At 39.7% G+C, this 22,761-nt stretch overlaps 2 protein-coding genes and 1 long non-coding RNA gene across 3 annotated transcripts; 2 read left to right on the top strand and 1 right to left on the bottom strand.

Annotated features, from left to right (window-relative positions):
* Positions 1–163: 163 nt before the first annotated feature.
* On the bottom strand, positions 164–20,245 carry LOC141557473 (uncharacterized). Its single transcript, XR_012486800.1, has 6 exons — positions 18,722–20,245; positions 12,821–13,012; positions 9,663–10,629; positions 7,500–7,656; positions 769–960; positions 164–295 (listed from the first exon to the last, which is right to left on the bottom strand). It is a non-coding gene; the product is annotated as an uncharacterized LOC141557473 (long non-coding RNA).
* LOC141557467 (cathepsin L2-like) lies at positions 1,610–10,466 on the top strand. The gene is made up of 9 exons (XM_074293192.1): positions 1,610–1,766; positions 1,855–1,919; positions 4,992–5,172; positions 5,963–6,085; positions 7,418–7,567; positions 7,934–8,149; positions 9,169–9,334; positions 9,692–9,872; positions 10,333–10,466. The coding sequence occupies exons 3-9, from the start codon at positions 5,047–5,049 to the stop codon at positions 10,430–10,432; spliced, it is 1,062 nt and encodes a 353-aa protein (XP_074149293.1). The 5' UTR covers positions 1,610–1,766; positions 1,855–1,919; positions 4,992–5,046; the 3' UTR covers positions 10,433–10,466.
* LOC141557471 (cathepsin 8-like) lies at positions 13,677–21,501 on the top strand. Its single transcript, XM_074293197.1, has 6 exons — positions 13,677–13,832; positions 13,921–13,985; positions 17,054–17,234; positions 18,025–18,147; positions 19,779–19,820; positions 21,281–21,501. Exons 3-6 carry the CDS (start codon positions 17,109–17,111, stop codon positions 21,293–21,295), a joined length of 306 nt encoding a protein of 101 aa, XP_074149298.1. The 5' UTR covers positions 13,677–13,832; positions 13,921–13,985; positions 17,054–17,108; the 3' UTR covers positions 21,296–21,501.
* Positions 21,502–22,761: the final 1,260 nt, after the last annotated feature.

Below are 22,761 nucleotides of genomic sequence, written 5' to 3'. Positions count from 1 at the left end.
TTAGATCACAGCTACATTAAAATTGTATTTTGTAGACCAAAAGGTTTGGCATTTGTCAATGTTGTAAAATTACCCATGCATATATCTGGTAAATAAAAACTATTAATAAAAAAAAAAAAAAAGAAATTTAGAGCTACTGAGAGTTTTAGTCACTTGCCCAGAGTTAAACAGGTAACATGTGTCTTCCTGAGTTCAAGGCTCATCTTCTAACAAGATTTAATAAGCTGATTGTCTGTGATTTCACATGAATGATGAATGTTGAACAACTCCAAGTGCAAGATCTCTTTTTAATAAACTGCCATCCAGCCATTAAAAAAAAAAAATTGTATTTTGTTTCAGTCCCTTTGAACATTCTCCTCACACTTCTAGTTAGAATAATTAATTTATAAGGGGGCAGTACACAAAAGCAGGAAGTAAGATTGCAAAGGGGAACCTGGAAGTCATGATAGGCTGCCCCATATATCAAAAGAACATGATAAAATATACTAACTAACTGTCTCATAATTGTCTAAAAACAGCCCCTGAGACATGAACTAAACCCAGAGAAGACAGTTAGACTGAGTCTAAGCTTTGGAGCCTGAGAATTGTGGATGGTTTCTGAGCCTCCCATGAGCTCCAGACACCCAAAGTTGTTGTTGAGGTGATATGGATATGTTAATGAACTAAAGCCCAGGGTGCACAATTCAGAGCATCTCCCCCACCACAACAGTCTACATAGGAGACCCAAAGCAATGGCCCACAGCACTTCTCAGGGCCCATGCTACTTACGTGTTGCTAACAACAATCCATAGGCATGGGAAGGCTTCTCCATTCTCATCCCATGCCAGTGTATGCCCAGCTCTTGTACCTTGAGAGTCTGCCCCTTCTGTGTCATTTGAGAATGAACCCAGTTTTTGACTGATTCTCAAGCATAGACCAGAATCTTGAGGCCTTCTGTTCTGTCCACTCATACATCTTTTTCTTCTCATTAAAAAAAAAAAAAAAAAAAGAGAGAGCTTAGTAATTCTGCTTTCTATCCATTATTATTAAGGGAATCCCCATGAAGCTGTGAGACCACACCTTATTCAACCATTTTTATTGTCCTTAATATTCTGAGTGTTCCCAAAACACATCTCACAGACCAGTATTCACTTGTATTTCTCTTCATTTATCTCTTTTCTTCAATATTTTATGCATTAATTTTCAAAAATATAAATTGCCTGTAGAGTTCCTTCACATTCACACTTTTTTTTGGTTTGTTTTTTTTTTCCCTGAGGCAAGTGGTGTTAAGTGACTTGCCCAGGGTCACACAGCTAGAAAATATTAAGAATCTGAGGCTGAATTTGAAAGCAGGTCCTCCTAAGGACAGGGCCAGCACTCTATCCATTATATTATGTAGCTGCTCCTACATTGGACTTTTAAAGATAGGTCTCCTTCCTCAGCAGAATTGTTACTGGTTCTGTCTTCATAATTTTATTACTGAAAGATTGCCAACATTCATCTCTTAAAAGTTTTTGTAGGAATTTTGTCCCTGTGATTTCTCCATGACCTTATCTGGAAACCTTGAATTTTGGTTTCCACAATCTAGAGTGCACAGTAAACTAAATACTCTTCTCTCACAAACTGAGGCAATCATTAAGTGACTTGCCCAAGATCAGAGACACAGTGTGTTTCTGAGGCCAGATGAAAACTCAGATCTCCCTGACCACTGCTCTCTCCACTGTGTCCACAAGAACTCTTTCTGAGGAGCTGTAAAAATATCCCAGGTGAAAGGAAAAGGGCTCATTGTAAGTAACCAGAACCATTTCTCTAGGGTATGAATTCCTGTAGGCAGAGGGGAGTGGGGACTTTGAGAGTCTTGCTACTTTCTTGCAGGGTTGGAATACAGAAAGTGAACTTGTCCGGCAGAACTTTGTCCAAAAGCAGTCTGACATTTTCAGGTAAGGTTTCTTAGAAACTAGATGCATGGTCAAAGGATATGAACAGACAATTTTCAGATGATAAAATTGCAACTATTTCCACTCATATGAAAAGTGTTCCAAATCACTACTAATCAAGAGAAATGCGAATTAAGACAACTCTGAGATACCACTACACACCTGTCAGATTGGCTAAGATGACAGGAACAAATAATGATGAATGTTGAGGGGATGTGGGAAAACTGGGACACTAATGCATTGTTGGTGGAGTTGTGAAAGAATCCGGCCATTGTGGAGAGCAATTTGGAACTCTGCCCAAAAAGTTATCAAACTGTGCATACCCTTTGATCCAGCAGTGCTACTACTGGGCTTATATACTAAAGAAATACTAAAGAAGGGAAAGGGACCTGTGTGTGCCAAAATGTTTGTGGCAGCCCTTTTTGTAGTGGATAGTAACTGGAAAATGAATGGATGCCCATCAATTGGAGAATGGTTGGGTAAATTATGGTATATGAACGTTATGGAATATTATTGTTCTGTAAGAAATGACCAGCAGGAGGAATACAGAGAGGCCTGCAGAGACTTACATTGATGCTGTGTAAAATGAGCAGAACCAGGAGATCACTATACACTTCAACAAGGATATTGTATGAAGATATATTCTAAGGGAAGTGGGTATCTTCAACATAGAGAAGATCTAATTCAGTTCCAGTTGATCAATGATGGACAGAAACAGCTACACCCAGAGAAGGAACACTGGGAATTGAGTGTAAACTGTTTGCACTATTGTCTTTCTACCCAGGTTACTTATACCTTTGGAATCCAATTCTTATCGTGCAACAAGAAATTTATTTTTACACACATATATTGTATCTAGGACATACTGTAACATATTTAACATGTATGGGATTGCCTGTCATCTAGGGGAGGGAGTAGAGGAAGGGACGGGAAAATTTGGAAAAGTAAATACAAGGGTTAATGTTGTAAAAAAAAAAAAAAATTACCCATGCATATGTACTGTCAAAAATAAATAAATTAAATTAATTTTTTTTAAAAAGAAGAAACTAGATGCAAAACTCTCTGCAAGCATCCTTCTCCCCTCCTATGTTGCTGCAAATTTATAATACAAGCAACTTCTGGGAGGTGGGAGATCATGGCTTAGGGTGATAATGATTGAGCTGTTTCAGCAGGCATCACTGCCTTACTCACAGAAAGTTAATACAATCCCATAATCATTACAACTGGATATTCCTATATCTTGACTGACACTGGATTGATATTTTCAACCTCTCCCATTATAACTGGTGCAACAAGAGTTTTCAAATGCAAAAGAGCATTTCACAGCCCTTGCAAAGAGATGCCAAGTGTGTTTGTTCTATAAATATTACCAGGAGCCTGGACTCATTTCTCAAAAGAAGTGCCTTTATTGCTGGGAAAGCAGAGGGAATCAAACAATATCAGGAAACTGTTCAAAGGAGGTAGTCTGTAATGGGCATTTATAGAAGGAAGCACAGGTTATCTCCCACATGGTGAGGATACTCTTCAACTTGCTGGGGACCCTCATTTTGCAATGTTTAGCAGGAACCAAATTTCCTTCACCTCACTGAATGGGACGCTGCATTATATATGCCACATGTCAAAGCCCCTCTACCTGGATGGTTGGGAAACCCCATTCTGTAATTCTGTTCCCTGTGGACAACTGCCTAAAAAGAAACTCACACAAGCCCTACAGGGGCCATTTTCAACTCTGACCAACTGGCCTTAAAGACCATTCATGTACTTAGATACTTAGCATTTCCATCAGCTTCTCATTCTCACAACAGTGATAGCAAAGCAAAGAAAGAAATGAAATTACTACAGACCAAGTTTCATATGTGGATACCATTGCATCTTTCTTATGAAAGGGATTACTCAAAGTGGCTAAGAACCTCCAAATGACGGTTACCTGCCCTGGATGGGGATCCTTCTGAAATCAGAAGATCTTTGTTTCCATTCCTGGCCTTCTAATATCCCTAAGATAAAAGCCACTACACTTGGTCTGTCACAAAAGAAAGGGGTATAATTCTCAGTCATGCACTGAAATGAATCAATGGAGAAGAGGGAAATCATGGCAGTCACTGCTTAGGGGGTCCATAGCTAAGCATGCAAACTTCTGGGACAGAAGCACTTTTAAAGTTACCTCCATGACCTGGATTCCAAGAGGAGTTTATACCTCCGGTTCTCTTTGGATTTCCTAGGCCATTTACCTATAAATTTTCATAATTGCCCTCAATAATCAAATCAGTAATTTTATCTAAAATGTCTTGAGGCTTGGCAAAGATAAGCAAGTTTGATTTTTCTCCCCAACTTCTTCCTAATGCCTCAAGTATTAAACCAAGAGCAAGCGAGATCTTAAGATAGGATACACAGCCTTCAGGCAGGTTAGGGAAGAAAAATCACATATAAATACTGGATCAGGAAAACACAAGGAGCTAAACTCACAGTTTTGTGCAGAGAGAAAAGCAGACTTCTCAACATTGCTGAAAAACCATTCTCTCTTTTCCATTGTGACTGCATCTTCTTCTACAGGTGAGTTAAGGAAAGTTTGGGATCTTCTCTTTCCAGTGAGGCTCATGTATGGGGACATGAGTCAAAATGCAGAGCAGAAAAAAATCAGGCATGTATTTGGGAAAGAATTTCACAGGGTTCTAAGCTTTTAGTTTTCATCCGTTATATTACTCAATGAAAAAAGTTTACTAATAAGAGACTATAGTATGCAGAAAGGTCTGTAAAATTATGAGTAAATGTCTACGAATATAGCAGACATACTAAGCCTAAAGAGGAAAAAAGAGTGGGGAAAGAGAGGAAAAGTGACCACACATTTATAGGCAACAACTACAAACATATCCTCAATATCCATCATATCTAGTGTTCACTCTAAATTTACTCTCAACTTCTTTGACCTACAAGTGAATAAAACATTAGTCTCCTTATCACTGACTTAATTATCCAAAGATATTGGAGAGGAGTGGGAAGAAGGAAAGAGTTTTTGATATATTGTCCAGGTAAGGTAAGACACTTGTATAAAACAAATGTTGAATGTTTTTGAAATAGGCTGCAGCAGTCAGAAGAGTCTCTGAACATTCTGTTAGCACCAAAGATAGCCACCATGAGACTATTCTTTTGTCTTGTTTCCCTTTTCTTGGGACTTTCATATTGTCTTCCAACAAGAAACACAAAGCTGGACACAGAATGGGAACTGTTTAAGTCCACCTATGGGAGGAATTATACTAAGGTAAGTGTTCATCTATTTTGTGAGAATCTGTATGTAATACATGGAAATGTGCATACCTCAAAGATCCAAGGGAGGGGATAGTTCCTCTGAACTCTACCCTACTGAGACCTCTCTTTGCAGCACTGAGTTCAGTTTTTTGGCAACCAATAGGAGAAATCACCTGGACAAAAAGGAAATTTGGCCATGAGATGGCTACAACAAAGATGAGAAAATTGAAACACTAACAAATGCTGTTTAGTTGAAGTTACTTGGAAACTGAAAGTCAAAAGAATTACAGTTATAACTACCATGGGTGACTTCTAGTACATGCACTTATAGGAAGGCAATAAAGTTTATTCAGCTTAGTTACTTTTTTCTACAATGTAAACTTTAGAAAACTGCTTGGAATGAATAGATCTGAGATCATAATAAGGAGAAATTACCTAGCAATGGATGTTATTGCAAAGTGGCTTGAATGTATTAAATGGATCGATCGAGTACCATCCAGAGGTAAAAAAAGATTTTAGAGAAGACTATTTAGGTATGGATTGGATTAAATCAACCCCTGAGGTACTTCCTCATTTAAGGTAGCTAATTCCACATCACAGAATTGTATATTGCAGGAAAGGGAAGGAAATGGAAAGTGACTAAATTTTAACTTGTTGTTGAAGAGACAATTTATGTTCCCAGTGGTAAATACCCATGCTTTGAAAGTCATGGAAATATGACAGTAAACTTGCAACTCTAAGGCAGAGAACTCATGGCCATCTCTCTATTACCATTACCTCTTTGGTTCTCAATTTTCTCATAGGAAGAGGATCCTTTTAGGAGAAAAATATGGGAGCAGAACTTGAAGTTGATTAAGGAGCACAATCACCAGTATAATGTGGGGAATCAGAGTTACTACCTAGAAATGAATGCTTTTGGGGACAAGGTAAGTGTGATAAATTCATTAATTCAATACATTTTTATCACGCATCTATTATGTGCCAGGCAGTGTGCTTTTAGCTCACTAAATTACCTAGGGTAACAAAGAGACAATAAGATAGGCCCTGCCTTCAAAAACTTCCACTGTAATGGGGAAGGCCCCCAGAGAAGGTAACCTGGAAGAGAACTGAGGTGTTAAAGGATTGGAGGTCATGCTAAGGATGAAGAATAGGGTTATGTAAGAGAACCCAGAAGGACAGGACAGAAGACTTTGGATGATGGTTGTATAATTGGTTTTAAGAATTCTGAAACATAAAAGGGCTCAGGGGTGGGAGATGGCAAAACTGAGGATATGATCATCTTAGTGTGAGACTGATATCAATGGAGGAGCACCTCATAAAAGGGGAGGAGGTGGAGGAAGTGAGTGATTAAGGAACTGGAGGAAACCTCCATAAGGACATAGAAGTCCCTTAGTTGGGGCAGCAGTTGTAGAGGGGAGTCAAACTGTAAGCCAGGTATCAAACTGATCACAGAATGAAGCAGAATGATTTAGAGGTATAGTTTGTACATAAAAAAATTACCAGCATTTTCAGTGGATGGTAGCTGTGAATAGCAGCAGCCTCAAAGGAAGAGAAGTTCCCCAATGGAGGAAGAATGTAGTGTTCTCTTTCCCATGTCTTGGAGGTCTTCAAGCAGCCTTCTTTTCAGTAGAGTATTTTGGTATTTACCAAAAGAATAGCCAGGTTTTAAAGTCCAAAATCTTTATTGTCTCTTTGCCTGGGGCCATGCTAGCTTGGTCCCAGTGGAGGAAATGCAGGAATATAGGCTACTAAGGTGATGTGAGATGAAGTGAGTCTGACTCCCAAGTTTTTGTGCTTCAGCCTCCAGCCAATACAAACTTGAATAATGGAACGAATCTGTCTCTGCCTCCTTTGGCTAAGTTTGGCTCAGCTTATATTCTCTGCACTGAGTATAAACCAATTATTATATCACTAAGAAACCATTATTTGTTATAAGATTAAATCAATCATGCTGAACTTGGAGAACTATTAATCACCATGCTAAACTAGACAACCATTGACTCATCAATTCCACTGCCTTAACATCTTCTAAGAATCCTTGTTTCAGAGTGCTGGCCCATAACATGGGAAGAAAAATAGAGAAAAAAACTGGGGCGTCAAAAGTATTCCAACTCCTGTGCCCCAGCCAATGAGTTGGGAAGAATGAGGGAAGATGCAGCCAGTATTGGCCAGGGGGTTCAGGGGAGATGGGTCATCCCCCCAATTATCTTTCTCTGAAAAAAGGACACCCATTCTGTGCAATTGTTTCATTCTTTCAGACTGATGAGGAATTCAACCTCATGATGAGCCGGCCCATGACACCGAGGACAGGAAAAAATGGCAAAACCCACTGTAACTCACCTTTAGGTGACATTCCCAGATCAGTAGACTGGAGGAAGCGTGGCTTTTTAACACCCGTGGTACAACAGGTATTTCCCCCCTTCCAGGGTTTCTTCTTGAACTCTGCTTTATTGAGCATATTTCCATTCAGAGCTGCCACCTTTAAACCTGCAAGAAACTGGGCCAGAAAATAGGGAGACTTCAAGGGACTTGGCACGGGCCCCGATCCTGGCCATGTCTCCTTCCCACTAAGTGATGAGCCATGGAGCAGAAGTCCCAAAGTCCTTCTCAGGGGACAGAAAACCAGAACTCTTACCAGAATGTTAAGTGCTTCTCCCTGATTCTTTTGTCTAGCAACCAATGGAGACCTCTCCTGTCATGGTCAGAGGCTTGCACTCACTGAGCCCCTCAGGAGCTTAAGCACAAGGCTCAGTGAATGCTATCTCTTCTTTCAGGGTACCTGTGGCTCCTGCTGGGCCTTCTCAGCAGCTGGAGCTCTGGAAGGCCAGCTCTTCCGCACAACAGGCAAAAATGTGCAACTGAGCAAACAGCAGCTAGTAGACTGTACAGCAGGAAGTAGCTGTGTTGGGGGATTCGTCACCGCGGCCTACGATTACCTCATAGAACAGGGAGGCCTTACCACTGAGTTCTGCTACCCATACCAGAACCAGGTACATGAGGAAACCTTCTGTCCTGGACACGGGGCTGGCCCCTCTGGTCAAGGCTGGGTAAAGGCAAATCCAGCTGGCTCCTTGGGCATAAGGCCAAGGGAAACCACTTGCTCCTGAAACCAAGAAAAGGTTTGTGGAAGGGATGAGCTTGTTTGTCCTTCCATGTCCAAGAGGACCATGACCTCGGAGAGCTGATGTCCCAATGAGCAAGGGAGCTGCACTGAAGGAAGGGACATTTTCTATAATTTAAGCATGTTCATGTAGCACCTAACGGCAACAATGGCAACAACCATCAGAGAAACCAGCAGAAAATTTGACTAAGACAGTGACTATGCCTTTCTTTTTCATAAAATGCATGCAAGTTTGCAGTGAACAAACCAGGCATTTGGAAGTCCCTCTAATATATGGATTGCCTTAAAATGCCTTTTCCCCAAGGGTACAACAGCCAGAAACCCTTAGGCTTCCATGCTGTCTGCTGACTTGGCAAGCTTCTAGTGTGAATAAAAGTGGGGTTTGAGATCTCTTCTCCTCCTCTGTATTATGGGAGGGCTCAGCATGTGGTGGAAGTCCTCACCACTCTGAAAGAATGGCAACCTTTACGCTTTTACCCTTTGCACACCAAGGGTTGGATGCCACATCTTCCAGGGCCCCCTATCGAGACACAAACCTGCTGGTTAAGAAAGCAAGCCCATATACTGTAATATATTTAACATATATAAGACTGCTTGCCATCTGGGGGAGGGGGTTGGGGAAGGAAGGGAAAAAATCTGAATAGAAGTAAGTGTAAGGGATAATGTTGTAAAAAATTACCCATGCATATGTACTGTCAAAAAAATGTTATAATTATAAAATAAAATAAAAATTAAAAAAAAAAAAAAGAAAGAAAGAAAGCCCAGCTGGGTCCATCTCTCTGTAAAAATGTCATTAGATACTTGAGCTTTCCTCAGATTCCTGGAAATGATGTTCATCTGTTCATCCCCAACCTTTGCTGACTTCCTCCATGTGATTATCTCTTTCAGAAAAATGAGTGGTGCTACTCCACATCTAGATGTCCACATCTTACAATGAGAGGTTATAAAAAGCTCCCCCCTGGAGATGAAAAAGCCCTGATGGAAGCTGTGGCAACCGTGGGGCCATTGTCCGTGGCGATGCATGCCACATACTCCTTCCGTTTCTATCGAGGAGGTGAGCCATCAGACAGACTTGGTGTCAGTCAGATATGGTGTCCAAAAAGAAAAGGCTCAACTGTGGAAGATTGAGCTAAATAAATAATACAAGGTTGAATGGATCTCAGGGGCTATGCTAAGTGCTCTCTATAAGAATTATCTTCCATTTCATTCTTCCAAAATCTCAGGAAGATGAATACTAGTATCATTCCCATATTAAAAAGAGGGAACTTAGGCAAACAGAAACAAGTGACTTGACCAACATCTCACAGCTAGGAAGGATCTCTTTGCACTTAGGACCTCCTAACACAAGCCCTGTCCCCTTTCCAATAAGCCACCAAACTCACCCAAAGTGCTCTTTTCTTTCCTTCTCTAGGACTCTTCACTGAACCACGTTGTGACCCGAATTATTTGAACCATGCTGTCGTGTTGGTTGGATATGGAGAAGAAGAATCCATTAATAAGTTTATTCAATCAGAAGAAAACTATTGTATTTTAGATAAGTTAAATGGCCAAGGCCAATTTGGAGGCAGGAAATATTGGATTATTAAAAATAGGTATGGAAGGAGGAACATGACAAAGCTGTAGAACTGCCTTGTGAAGGAGGGAAGAGCTTTGAGGACTCTTGTATTCAGTGGAGTTTACCTAGATTTAAGAACCTGGACATCCACTGGGATTTGTTTTCTCCACTTGGTCCATGAAAAGCAGAGTGTCTTAGCTCTTTAACAGAGCCGGCTTTTTACCACTTGCTGTGTTTCACAATCTGGCATTGATTCCTTCTGAGCCTTGACAACAAATTCCTCTTTCACCTACCTCAGTTGCATTTGGGGATTGAGCCAATATTCCAATAGCCATGTGGCTCAGGATATCCAAATCCTGTTTTTTCTGTGGATGCCTTAGGCTCACTGTCATTATACTCTCAGAAATGAAGACAAAGTACAAAACATACACTTTCATTTGCAAGGTGGATTCTCTTAATAGCTGCCCAGGTAATAATTCAGTTCTCTTTGCTTTCAGCTTTGGTGAGGCCTGGGGTGAAAATGGCTACATGCGTATTGCAAGGACCGGGAACAACCACTGTGGTATTGCTTCTGATTCCGTCTATCCTCTTCTGTAAGCGGATGGAGAGATCGTTCCCTGGATCTGTGTTCTGGGCCCATAGAAGAAGAAATCCTCTTCTGTTAGCAGTCAGCAGCAGTGAGATAAGACTCCAAGATCTGAGACCAAGTTTTGTCAGCCTAACAAAAGACTTTCACACCTGCTTCTTCTTGGTTTGCTACCAATGTGGATCCAGATATGAGCTATGCTAGCATTCTGTGTAATAAAGCAAATATTTTATTTTTTATTTTTTTGTTCTATTTTTGGGGTGAGGTGATTGGGGTTAAGTGAGTAGCCCAGGGTCACACAACTAGGAAGTATTAAGTGTCTAAGGCTACATTTGAACTCAGGTCCTTTTCACTCCAGAGCCAGTGCATCAACTACTATACGACTCAGCTGTCCCTACAACATATTATTTTAACAGCAATGGGGGTTTTCTTTTTTCCCTGAGTTCCAGCTAGAAGGCTTGATATCCAGCATATGAAAATCCTGAAAATTTTTCTGAATGAGAAAGCAGTATAGATATACTGAGCTTCATTGTTTATTAGAGTATCTTAGCCAAGAGATGACCACAACATTCTCAGTGTTACTAAATGGAAGCCAGAAGATTAGCATTACTGGGATCTGAACTGATTAACAGTACTCCAATACAACTTTGTTTGAAGAAAGGAAGATTCGTATTCCATAATTGGGTATTACCCACATGCAAGTACCAGCTATCCTCTATATGTCAACCAGCCACTTTCTTTCAGGTCCCTGCTTCCTAGTCTCCTCCAAGAAGACAATATTTCTTTTGCCACTGATTTGCACCTCAGTCTCTCTCACACAAATGACATTTACCACATTACAAGAATCTGTTTCTCTCATCACTATAGCAAATTAAGTAATAGTAAAGTCTGCATAATATTTTTAATCCTTTCTTATAATAATCATGAGTCCACACAGATCATTTGATATTTATTTAGCATCTAGTATGTGCTTGGTGACAGACAGATAATTGGTTTAAAAAGAAAAGCTTTAATTGGTTTAAAAAGAAAAGTAGTGCTACAACTCTGATGTCATTTCAGTAAGTTTCCACTAGGTTTATAAACAAATGTCATCTCTGCCTCTGTACTAAATAGCTAAATGAGAAAAGTCCAATTTAGAGAGGTAGGCATGTACTCTTGAGCTATAAAGATCTTACATTTCTCTTGAAATACCACTCCAACTGGATCCACACTAAAAACTGACTAAAATAATGAGCATCCTACATAAAATTAAGTTGGAATGTTTCCTCCTATCAGTTTTACCACAATTAGTGCTCTTGGGAAATATCATGATTAACAGCCATTGTCCTATAGGAAGCAGCATGTTGCAACTGACAGAAGTTTCCTCTGGGCAACTTTGAATCAAGGCTTCCTCCTGGCAAATGTGTTTGTGTGGACTTCTAGGCCCACAGGGCAAGTCACCTGCCTCAGACTACTCTCTCTACCTAAGTGACTGAGATATCACTCAATTAGTAGAGGGAGTTCCTCACCAGGTGCTTCACACTTTCCTGAATTCTCAAGTCCAGGAAAAAAAGAAAGATAATGCATCCAATATATGATAAGGTTAAGAAAGAAATGGCAAAACTCCTGCCCCAGCATTAAAAAGGATTCCAGTTAGATCACAGCTACATTAAAATTGTATTTTGTAGACCAAAAGGTTTGGCATTTGTCAATGTTGTAAAATTACCCATGCATATATCTGGTAAATAAAAACTATTAATAAAAAAAAAAAAAAAGAAATTTAGAGCTACTGAGAGTTTTAGTCACTTGCCCAGAGTTAAACAGGTAACATGTGTCTTCCTGAGTTCAAGGCTCATCTTCTAACAAGATTTAATAAGCTGATTGTCTGTGATTTCACATGAATGATGAATGTTGAACAACTCCAAGTGCAAGATCTCTTTTTAATAAACTGCCATCCAGCCATAAAAAAAAAAAATTGTATTTTGTTTCAGTCCCTTTGAACATTCTCCTCACACTTCTAGTTAGAATAATTAATTTATAAGGGGGCAGTACACAAAAGCAGGAAGTAAGATTGCAAAGGGGAACCTGGAAGTCATGATAGGCTGCCCCATATATCAAAAGAACATGATAAAATATACTAACTAACTGTCTCATAATTGTCTAAAAACAGCCCCTGAGACATGAACTAAACCCAGAGAAGACAGTTAGACTGAGTCTAAGCTTTGGAGCCTGAGAATTGTGGATGGTTTCTGAGCCTCCCATGAGCTCCAGACACCCAAAGTTGTTGTTGAGGTGATATGGATATGTTAATGAACTAAAGCCCAGGGTGCACAATTCAGAGCATCTCCCCCACCACAACAGTCTACATAGGAGACCCAAAGCAATGGCCCACAGCACTTCTCAGGGCCCATGCTACTTACGTGTTGCTAACAACAATCCATAGGCATGGGAAGGCTTCTCCATTCTCATCCCATGCCAGTGTATGCCCAGCTCTTGTACCTTGAGAGTCTGCCCCTTCTGTGTCATTTGAGAATGAACCCAGTTTTTGACTGATTCTCAAGCATAGACCAGAATCTTGAGGCCTTCTGTTCTGTCCACTCATACATCTTTTTCTTCTCATTAAAAAAAAAAAAAAAAAAAAAAAAAAAAAAAAAGAGAGAGCTTAGTAATTCTGCTTTCTATCCATTATTATTAAGGGAATCCCCATGAAGCTGTGAGACCACACCTTATTCAACCATTTTTATTGTCCTTAATATTCTGAGTGTTCCCAAAACACATCTCACAGACCAGTATTCACTTGTATTTCTCTTCATTTATCTCTTTTCTTCAATATTTTATGCATTAATTTTCAAAAATATAAATTGCCTGTAGAGTTCCTTCACATTCACACTTTTTTTTGGTTTGTTTTTTTTTTCCCTGAGGCAAGTGGTGTTAAGTGACTTGCCCAGGGTCACACAGCTAGAAAATATTAAGAATCTGAGGCTGAATTTGAAAGCAGGTCCTCCTAAGGACAGGGCCAGCACTCTATCCATTATATTATGTAGCTGCTCCTACATTGGACTTTTAAAGATAGGTCTCCTTCCTCAGCAGAATTGTTACTGGTTCTGTCTTCATAATTTTATTACTGAAAGATTGCCAACATTCATCTCTTAAAAGTTTTTGTAGGAATTTTGTCCCTGTGATTTCTCCATGACCTTATCTGGAAACCTTGAATTTTGGTTTCCACAATCTAGAGTGCACAGTAAACTAAATACTCTTCTCTCACAAACTGAGGCAATCATTAAGTGACTTGCCCAAGATCAGAGACACAGTGTGTTTCTGAGGCCAGATGAAAACTCAGATCTCCCTGACCACTGCTCTCTCCACTGTGTCCACAAGAACTCTTTCTGAGGAGCTGTAAAAATATCCCAGGTGAAAGGAAAAGGGCTCATTGTAAGTAACCAGAACCATTTCTCTAGGGTATGAATTCCTGTAGGCAGAGGGGAGTGGGGACTTTGAGAGTCTTGCTACTTTCTTGCAGGGTTGGAATACAGAAAGTGAACTTGTCCGGCAGAACTTTGTCCAAAAGCAGTCTGACATTTTCAGGTAAGGTTTCTTAGAAACTAGATGCATGGTCAAAGGATATGAACAGACAATTTTCAGATGATAAAATTGCAACTATTTCCACTCATATGAAAAGTGTTCCAAATCACTACTAATCAAGAGAAATGCGAATTAAGACAACTCTGAGATACCACTACACACCTGTCAGATTGGCTAAGATGACAGGAACAAATAATGATGAATGTTGAGGGGATGTGGGAAAACTGGGACACTAATGCATTGTTGGTGGAGTTGTGAAAGAATCCGGCCATTGTGGAGAGCAATTTGGAACTCTGCCCAAAAAGTTATCAAACTGTGCATACCCTTTGATCCAGCAGTGCTACTACTGGGCTTATATACTAAAGAAATACTAAAGAAGGGAAAGGGACCTGTGTGTGCCAAAATGTTTGTGGCAGCCTTTTTGTAGTGGATAGTAACTGGAAAATGAATGGATGCCCATCAATTGGAGAATGGTTGGGTAAATTATGGTATATGAACGTTATGGAATATTATTGTTCTGTAAGAAATGACCAGCAGGAGGAATACAGAGAGGCCTGCAGAGACTTACATTGATGCTGTGTAAAATGAGCAGAACCAGGAGATCACTATACACTTCAACAAGGATATTGTATGAAGATATATTCTAAGGGAAGTGGGTATCTTCAACATAGAGAAGATCTAATTCAGTTCCAGTTGATCAATGATGGACAGAAACAGCTACACCCAGAGAAGGAACACTGGGAATTGAGTGTAAACTGTTTGCACTATTGTCTTTCTACCCAGGTTACTTATACCTTTGGAATCCAATTCTTATCGTGCAACAAGAAATTTATTTTTACACACATATATTGTATCTAGGACATACTGTAACATATTTAACATGTATGGGATTGCCTGTCATCTAGGGGAGGGAGTAGAGGAAGGGATGGGAAAATTTGGAAAAGTAAATACAAGGGTTAATGTTGTAAAAAAAAAAAATTACCCATGCATATGTACTGTCAAAAATAAATAAATTAAATTAATTTTTTTAAAAAAGAAGAAACTAGATGCAAAACTCTCTGCAAGCATCCTTCTCCCCTCCTATGTTGCTGCAAATTTATAATACAAGCAACTTCTGGGAGGTGGGAGATCATGGCTTAGGGTGATAATGATTGAGCTGTTTCAGCAGGCATCACTGCCTTACTCACAGAAAGTTAATACAATCCCATAATCATTACAACTGGATATTCCTATATCTTGACTGACACTGGATTGATATTTTCAACCTCTCCCATTATAACTGGTGCAACAAGAGTTTTCAAATGCAAAAGAGCATTTCACAGCCCTTGCAAAGAGATGCCAAGTGTGTTTGTTCTATAAATATTACCAGGAGCCTGGACTCATTTCTCAAAAGAAGTGCCTTTATTGCTGGGAAAGCAGAGGGAATCAAACAATATCAGGAAACTGTTCAAAGGAGGTAGTCTGTAATGGGCATTTATAGAAGGAAGCACAGGTTATCTCCCACATGGTGAGGATACTCTTCAACTTGCTGGGGACCCTCATTTTGCAATGTTTAGCAGGAACCAAATTTCCTTCACCTCACTGAATGGGACGCTGCATTATATATGCCACATGTCAAAGCCCCTCTACCTGGATGGTTGGGAAACCCCATTCTGTAATTCTGTTCCCTGTGGACAACTGCCTAAAAAGAAACTCACACAAGCCCTACAGGGGCCATTTTCAACTCTGACCAACTGGCCTTAAAGACCATTCATGTACTTAGATACTTAGCATTTCCATCAGCTTCTCATTCTCACAACAGTGATAGCAAAGCAAAGAAAGAAATGAAATTACTACAGACCAAGTTTCATATGTGGATACCATTGCATCTTTCTTATGAAAGGGATTACTCAAAGTGGCTAAGAACCTCCAAATGACGGTTACCTGCCCTGGATGGGGATCCTTCTGAAATCAGAAGATCTTTGTTTCCATTCCTGGCCTTCTAATATCCCTAAGATAAAAGCCACTACACTTGGTCTGTCACAAAAGAAAGGGGTATAATTCTCAGTCATGCACTGAAATGAATCAATGGAGAAGAGGGAAATCATGGCAGTCACTGCTTAGGGGGTCCATAGCTAAGCATGCAAACTTCTGGGACAGAAGCACTTTTAAAGTTACCTCCATGACCTGGATTCCAAGAGGAGTTTATACCTCCGGTTCTCTTTGGATTTCCTAGGCCATTTACCTATAAATTTTCATAATTGCCCTCAATAATCAAATCAGTAATTTTATCTAAAATGTCTTGAGGCTTGGCAAAGATAAGCAAGTTTGATTTTTCTCCCCAACTTCTTCCTAATGCCTCAAGTATTAAACCAAGAGCAAGCGAGATCTTAAGATAGGATACACAGCCTTCAGGCAGGTTAGGGAAGAAAAATCACATATAAATACTGGATCAGGAAAACACAAGGAGCTAAACTCACAGTTTTGTGCAGAGAGAAAAGCAGACTTCTCAACATTGCTGAAAAACCATTCTCTCTTTTCCATTGTGACTGCATCTTCTTCTACAGGTGAGTTAAGGAAAGTTTGGGATCTTCTCTTTCCAGTGAGGCTCATGTATGGGGACATGAGTCAAAATGCAGAGCAGAAAAAAATCAGGCATGTATTTGGGAAAGAATTTCACAGGGTTCTAAGCTTTTAGTTTTCATCCGTTATATTACTCAATGAAAAAAGTTTACTAATAAGAGACTATAGTATGCAGAAAGGTCTGTAAAATTATGAGTAAATGTCTACGAATATAGCAGACATACTAAGCCTAAAGAGGAAAAAAGAGTGGGGAAAGAGAGGAAAAGTGACCACACATTTATAGGCAACAACTACAAACATATCCTCAATATCCATCATATCTAGTGTTCACTCTAAATTTACTCTCAACTTCTTTGACCTACAAGTGAATAAAACATTAGTCTCCTTATCACTGACTTAATTATCCAAAGATATTGGAGAGGAGTGGGAAGAAGGAAAGAGTTTTTGATATATTGTCCAGGTAAGGTAAGACACTTGTATAAAACAAATGTTGAATGTTTTTGAAATAGGCTGCAGCAGTCAGAAGAGTCTCTGAACATTCTGTTAGCACCAAAGATAGCCACCATGAGACTATTCTTTTGTCTTGTTTCCCTTTTCTTGGGACTTTCATATTGTCTTCCAACAAGAAACACAAAGCTGGACACAGAATGGGAACTGTTTAAGTCCACCTATGGGAGGAATTATACTAAGGTAAGTGTTCATCTATTTTGTGAGAATCTGTATGTAATACATGGAAATGTGCATACCTCAAAGATCCAAGGGAGGGGATAGTTCCTCTGAACTCTACCCTACTGAGACCTCTCTTTGCAGCACTGAGTTCAGTTTTTTGGCAACCAATAGGAGAAATCACCTGGACAAAAAGGAAATTTGGCCATGAGATGGCTACAACAAAGATGAGAAAATTGAAACACTAACAAATGCTGTTTAGTTGAAGTTACTTGGAAACTGAAAGTCAAAAGAATTACAGTTATAACTACCATGGGTGACTTCTAGTACATGCACTTATAGGAAGGCAATAAAGTTTATTCAGCTTAGTTACTTTTTTCTACAATGTAAACTTTAGAAAACTGCTTGGAATGAATAGATCTGAGATCATAATAAGGAGAAATTACCTAGCAATGGATGTTATTGCAAAGTGGCTTGAATGTATTAAATGGATCGATCGAGTACCATCCAGAGGTAAAAAAAGATTTTAGAGAAGACTATTTAGGTATGGATTGGATTAAATCAACCCCTGAGGTACTTCCTCATTTAAGGTAGCTAATTCCACATCACAGAATTGTATATTGCAGGAAAGGGAAGGAAATGGAAAGTGACTAAATTTTAACTTGTTGTTGAAGAGACAATTTATGTTCCCAGTGGTAAATACCCATGCTTTGAAAGTCATGGAAATATGACAGTAAACTTGCAACTCTAAGGCAGAGAACTCATGGCCATCTCTCTATTACCATTACCTCTTTGGTTCTCAATTTTCTCATAGGAAGAGGATCCTTTTAGGAGAAAAATATGGGAGCAGAACTTGAAGTTGATTAAGGAGCACAATCACCAGTATAATGTGGGGAATCAGAGTTACTACCTAGAAATGAATGCTTTTGGGGACAAGGTAAGTGTGATAAATTCATTAATTCAATACATTTTTATCACGCATCTATTATGTGCCAGGCAGTGTGCTTTTAGCTCACTAAATTACCTAGGGTAACAAAGAGACAATAAGATAGGCCCTGCCTTCAAAAACTTCCACTGTAATGGGGAAGGCCCCCAGAGAAGGTAACCTGGAAGAGAACTGAGGTGTTAAAGGATTGGAGGTCATGCTAAGGATGAAGAATAGGGTTATGTAAGAGAACCCAGAAGGACAGGACAGAAGACTTTGGATGATGGTTGTATAATTGGTTTTAAGAATTCTGAAATATAAAAGGGCTCAGGGGTGGGAGATGGCAAAACTGAGGATATGATCATCTTAGTGTGAGACTGATATCAATGGAGGAGCACCTCATAAAAGGGAAGGAGGTGGAGGAAGTGAGTGATTAAGGAACTGGAGGAAACCTCCATAAGGACATAGAAGTCCCTTAGTTGGGGCAGCAGTTGTAGAGGGGAGTCAAACTGTAAGCCAGGTATCAAACTGATCACAGAATGAAGCAGAATGATTTAGAGGTATAGTTTGTACATAAAAAAATTACCAGCATTTTCAGTGGATGGTAGCTGTGAATAGCAGCAGCCTCAAAGGAAGAGAAGTTCCCCAATGGAGGAAGAATGTAGTGTTCTCTTTCCCATGTCTTGGAGGTCTTCAAGCAGCCTTCTTTTCAGTAGAGTATTTTGGTATTTACCAAAAGAATAGCCAGGTTTTAAAGTCCAAATTCTTTATTGTCTCTTTGCCTGGGGCCATGCTAGCTTGATGCCAGTGGAGGAAATGCAGGAATATAGGCTACTAAGGTGAATAAGCATTTAAAGATTCTAAAATAAGTTAATATAAGGGAAGACTGGAATGAGATTAGGAATAGAATATTGGGGTAAAGGTGCCAAGAATCTGAAGATTCACTAACCTTCTTTTTCCACATTCTCCAAATCTTTTCCACATTTACCTAAGTCCACAGCCTCACCTACTTAGCCCTTATGTGAGTCAGACTGGATTTTTGTTGGCATGATTTACCACTCACTGATTGATAGAGGTAGTGGACAGGAGAGGGAAATGGACATTCGATACTGCCACTTGTCTTTGAAAAGGAGACATCTCTATTTTAAAGCATTGTGAAAATATAAAGGAAGGTCACTAGCATTACATAATGAGTAGATTCTACCCCATCCATGTCAATAGACAATAATAGACAATAGCTACTTAACTAGTACTGAAAGCATCTCCACTGAGGCTTTCTCTTGGACTTACTTCCTTTTGTTGGGCATTCAAAATTAGTTCATATGTGGGAGATCTATATATAGTCCTGGGAAATGACTAAAAATGGTGCAAGTCCACATATGGGAAGAACTATTCTGAAGTACAGAATATCTTCTCTTCTAGGAGAATCCTCTTCTGGGTCAGCAATAAAGAACCTTTCTCTGCCAAGGTCCATTTGGATATTTATAACATCACTCATGAGCCACACAAAATTGTCAACTTAAAAATTAGCCTGATGATATATTTGATCAAACATTTAATTAACTCACCCCTAATACGATGGCTAGAACTACTTATCTTGTTAGCTGATATTGATGTTGTTACTCACAAAACTGCTTTTCCAGGTTTGCATCAGTCAATCTGGAAGGCAGTCAACTTTTGCGATGGTAAGTTTTGAAAAGAACTCTTCTCAGCAGTAAGTTTGTCTAAGCACAAATACATATTTCAATGCATATCTCCTCATAATGGGAAATTCATTATTGCTTATATAATGTTTACAGAACTCAAGCAGTGGAAGGTTGTTGTATCTAGCTTTCAGCTTATCATTATGTTGCAGGTGAATGATTTCATATTTTAGGTTATCAGACATATTAGTTGGTTCCATATTGAAGTGTATAACAAAGATGTTCAATTCCATGTGTTTACTTTTCATGTCCTTGAATCTTTCATTAAATGAATAAATTAGTTTTGCATATTCATCTTATACAAGTATCATAGAAGAATTTTGGCCTTCCAGAGTGTGGAAATGCACTGTTATTCCTTTCAGTTGTACTTTCCTGTAAAGGGTTGAAACTCTTGAGTTAATGCACTGAGGTTGGACAACCAAGCACTTAAAGACTAATTACTAATTGGACAATATAAGAATATGCTTGGAAAATGGCCCTTCCCACTATCCTGTGCTGGCCAATCGTTTGGTGTATACAGAGAATTGTGGGAGGGACTAGGAGGTGTTGTGAGACTAGCGAGGGCCACTTCTGTGAGAGAGAGGAAGAGGTGAGGTCACAGAGATCCTGCGTCCATCCCCTTGACTTCTACCACTAAAGACCAAGAATAAAGACTTTTGCTTATCCTGACTCTGGCTGATTTTAAGGTATCCAGGGTGCTAATGTGGTTGCCACACTTTCCACATCCTTAACTTAATTTCAAACGATTTCACGTTTGAAAAGAGGGAGCTGAGAGGGGCAGCTAGGTGGCGCAGTGGATAGAGCACCAACCTTGAATTCAGGAGGACCTGAGTTCAAATCTGGTCTCAGACACTTAACACTTCCTAGCTGTGTGACCCTGGGCAAGTCACTTAACCCCAGCCTAAAATTAAAAAAAAAAGAAAAAAAAAAAAGAAAAGAGGGAGCTGAGAAGCTGGTTGGAGCCCTGCAGCTTGATGTTCAACTCTCAGAGGTTCTTGGTAATATTCCCCAGGAATAATCAGAGCACATAGCTACTTGGCTACCATTGAATTCCCTGATAGGTTTTCCCTTTATCTCCATGAACTGCTTGACTTCATCCCACAATTCAAATAATCTCATGAGCATTTTCCCATGACTCAGTCACCTCACTTTGTGTGATAGATAAGATCATAACATGAGTCAAGATCACTCAGTAACTCGTTAAATTGGTGGTTGTTAAATCCTCTACTTTTGACAAATTTTATGCAAAACACTACTGTTGACATCACATTGTTGAGCCACAATGACTGTACACAGACTTTCTTGTTGTAAGAGGCAGGGGCATATAATTAAATCATTTGGATCAAGCCTGAAATGATTCTATTCTTTCTAGTCTCATCATTACTGGATTGCCATAGTTTTACCACAGGGTGTTAACACTTTTGCAACATTTATACTTCCAGCTTGCCTGGCATTGACCGCCCTTGAAGTCACTGCAATACCGGCAGATGGAGCCATAGGCAGCCAATGAGAAGCATATACATGTCTATCCTGTCATGTACTTGTATGTGTGCTGCCTATCCTATAATGGAAATTCCTTGCTTGTTCCTTGCTATTAAAAAGACCCCCAGATTTAGTGAATTTCAAGTTTTCCCTCTGGTTGTCTTGTCAGGGCCAGACCAAATGATATAACCACAGACCAGACATGGCCCACTCCTGCTCTAGGTGATGGAAATGTTTGTAATCCAAAACTGAGAGAGGGCATAGTTCCCTTGAACTACCTCCTAGTAAGCCTTCTACTACAGTATTGTCATTTTTTGGTGACACATTGAAGAAAAAATATTGGTTAATAAACTGAATTTTGACCAGAGGATGGCTAGCACCACAGTGAAAAAGTTCCAAACTCTGATACATCTTGCTTGATTAAAGCCATTTGGAAAACTGAAGACATAAGAAAAAGATATATGAGTACAATTGGTGTCTTCCGGTGCATATTCATGTGGAAAACCTGCGATGGTCAGGTCTAGCTCCTCTGAAGGGCTCAGAATAAGTTCTTAAATGCAAAGGTCTGGGCTAGCTCCTCTGAAGGGCTCAGAATAAGTCCTTGTCAGGATAGGCAAAAGTCCTCGCCTCACGTTGGGCACCAATATGTAATGTTCTGTTGTCTCCAGAAACTCCAGAAACTCTCTGGGAGGAGATATGCTGTCTCAACTGCGGCTAACTGACTTCGTGTAGAGACTCTTTGTTCCTCCAGAGAGCCGCCCCAGATCTGGCCCAGACAAGACTCTTCTTAACTTGCTCAATGTTGCTTCTTTTATCCTCCCAGAGAATGGGCATGGAATAACTCAGGGGCTTCTGGGAAAAAATACTTCAACCAATGAACTTGCTCCTCCTAACCATGCAAGCTCCTCCCCAGAAGTTCAAAGGGGTTAAACTCCCAGTAAAGGCGGGAACTAGAGAATTGTTAAGTACCAACTTAGCACATAGTAAGAACCTATCATCTCATTATCTCATTAACACTTAGTAAGAACCTAACAAAAACCAATCAACTTGGCTTACATTTCTGCCTAAATCATGCTTCAGAGCAAAGATTGGAACATTAGTTCTTGACTCCACAAAAAAGAAAAACTTCTTACCAATTTGAACTATTCATGACTTAGGCTACCACTGCTAAATTGACTGAGGTCTTCAAGAGACAGCTCCACAGAAATATTTTAGAGGAAGTTATTGCTTAGGTACGAATTGGATGATCCCTAACTTCTTTCCTAGGTTAAAGTTGCCAGTTCCACATATTAGAATCATATGTCTCTGGGCCATAGGGTCCAGATTTTTTGTATTTGATTTGAGGCAATTTGTCTCCTATGAAACATGCCCAAGCTTCCAGAGTCTAGACAATGTTCTTAAGCATTCAGAAAGTTAGGGCAAAGAGAGCTCATGGCAAGCC

The sequence above is a fragment of the Sminthopsis crassicaudata genome, chromosome 2 (genome assembly GCF_048593235.1).
Source record: "Sminthopsis crassicaudata isolate SCR6 chromosome 2, ASM4859323v1, whole genome shotgun sequence".
Classification (NCBI taxonomy): Eukaryota; Metazoa; Chordata; class Mammalia; order Dasyuromorphia; family Dasyuridae; genus Sminthopsis; species Sminthopsis crassicaudata.
Note: the sequence above shows the minus strand (reverse complement) of the source record. Positions and strands in the feature narration are given on the sequence as shown.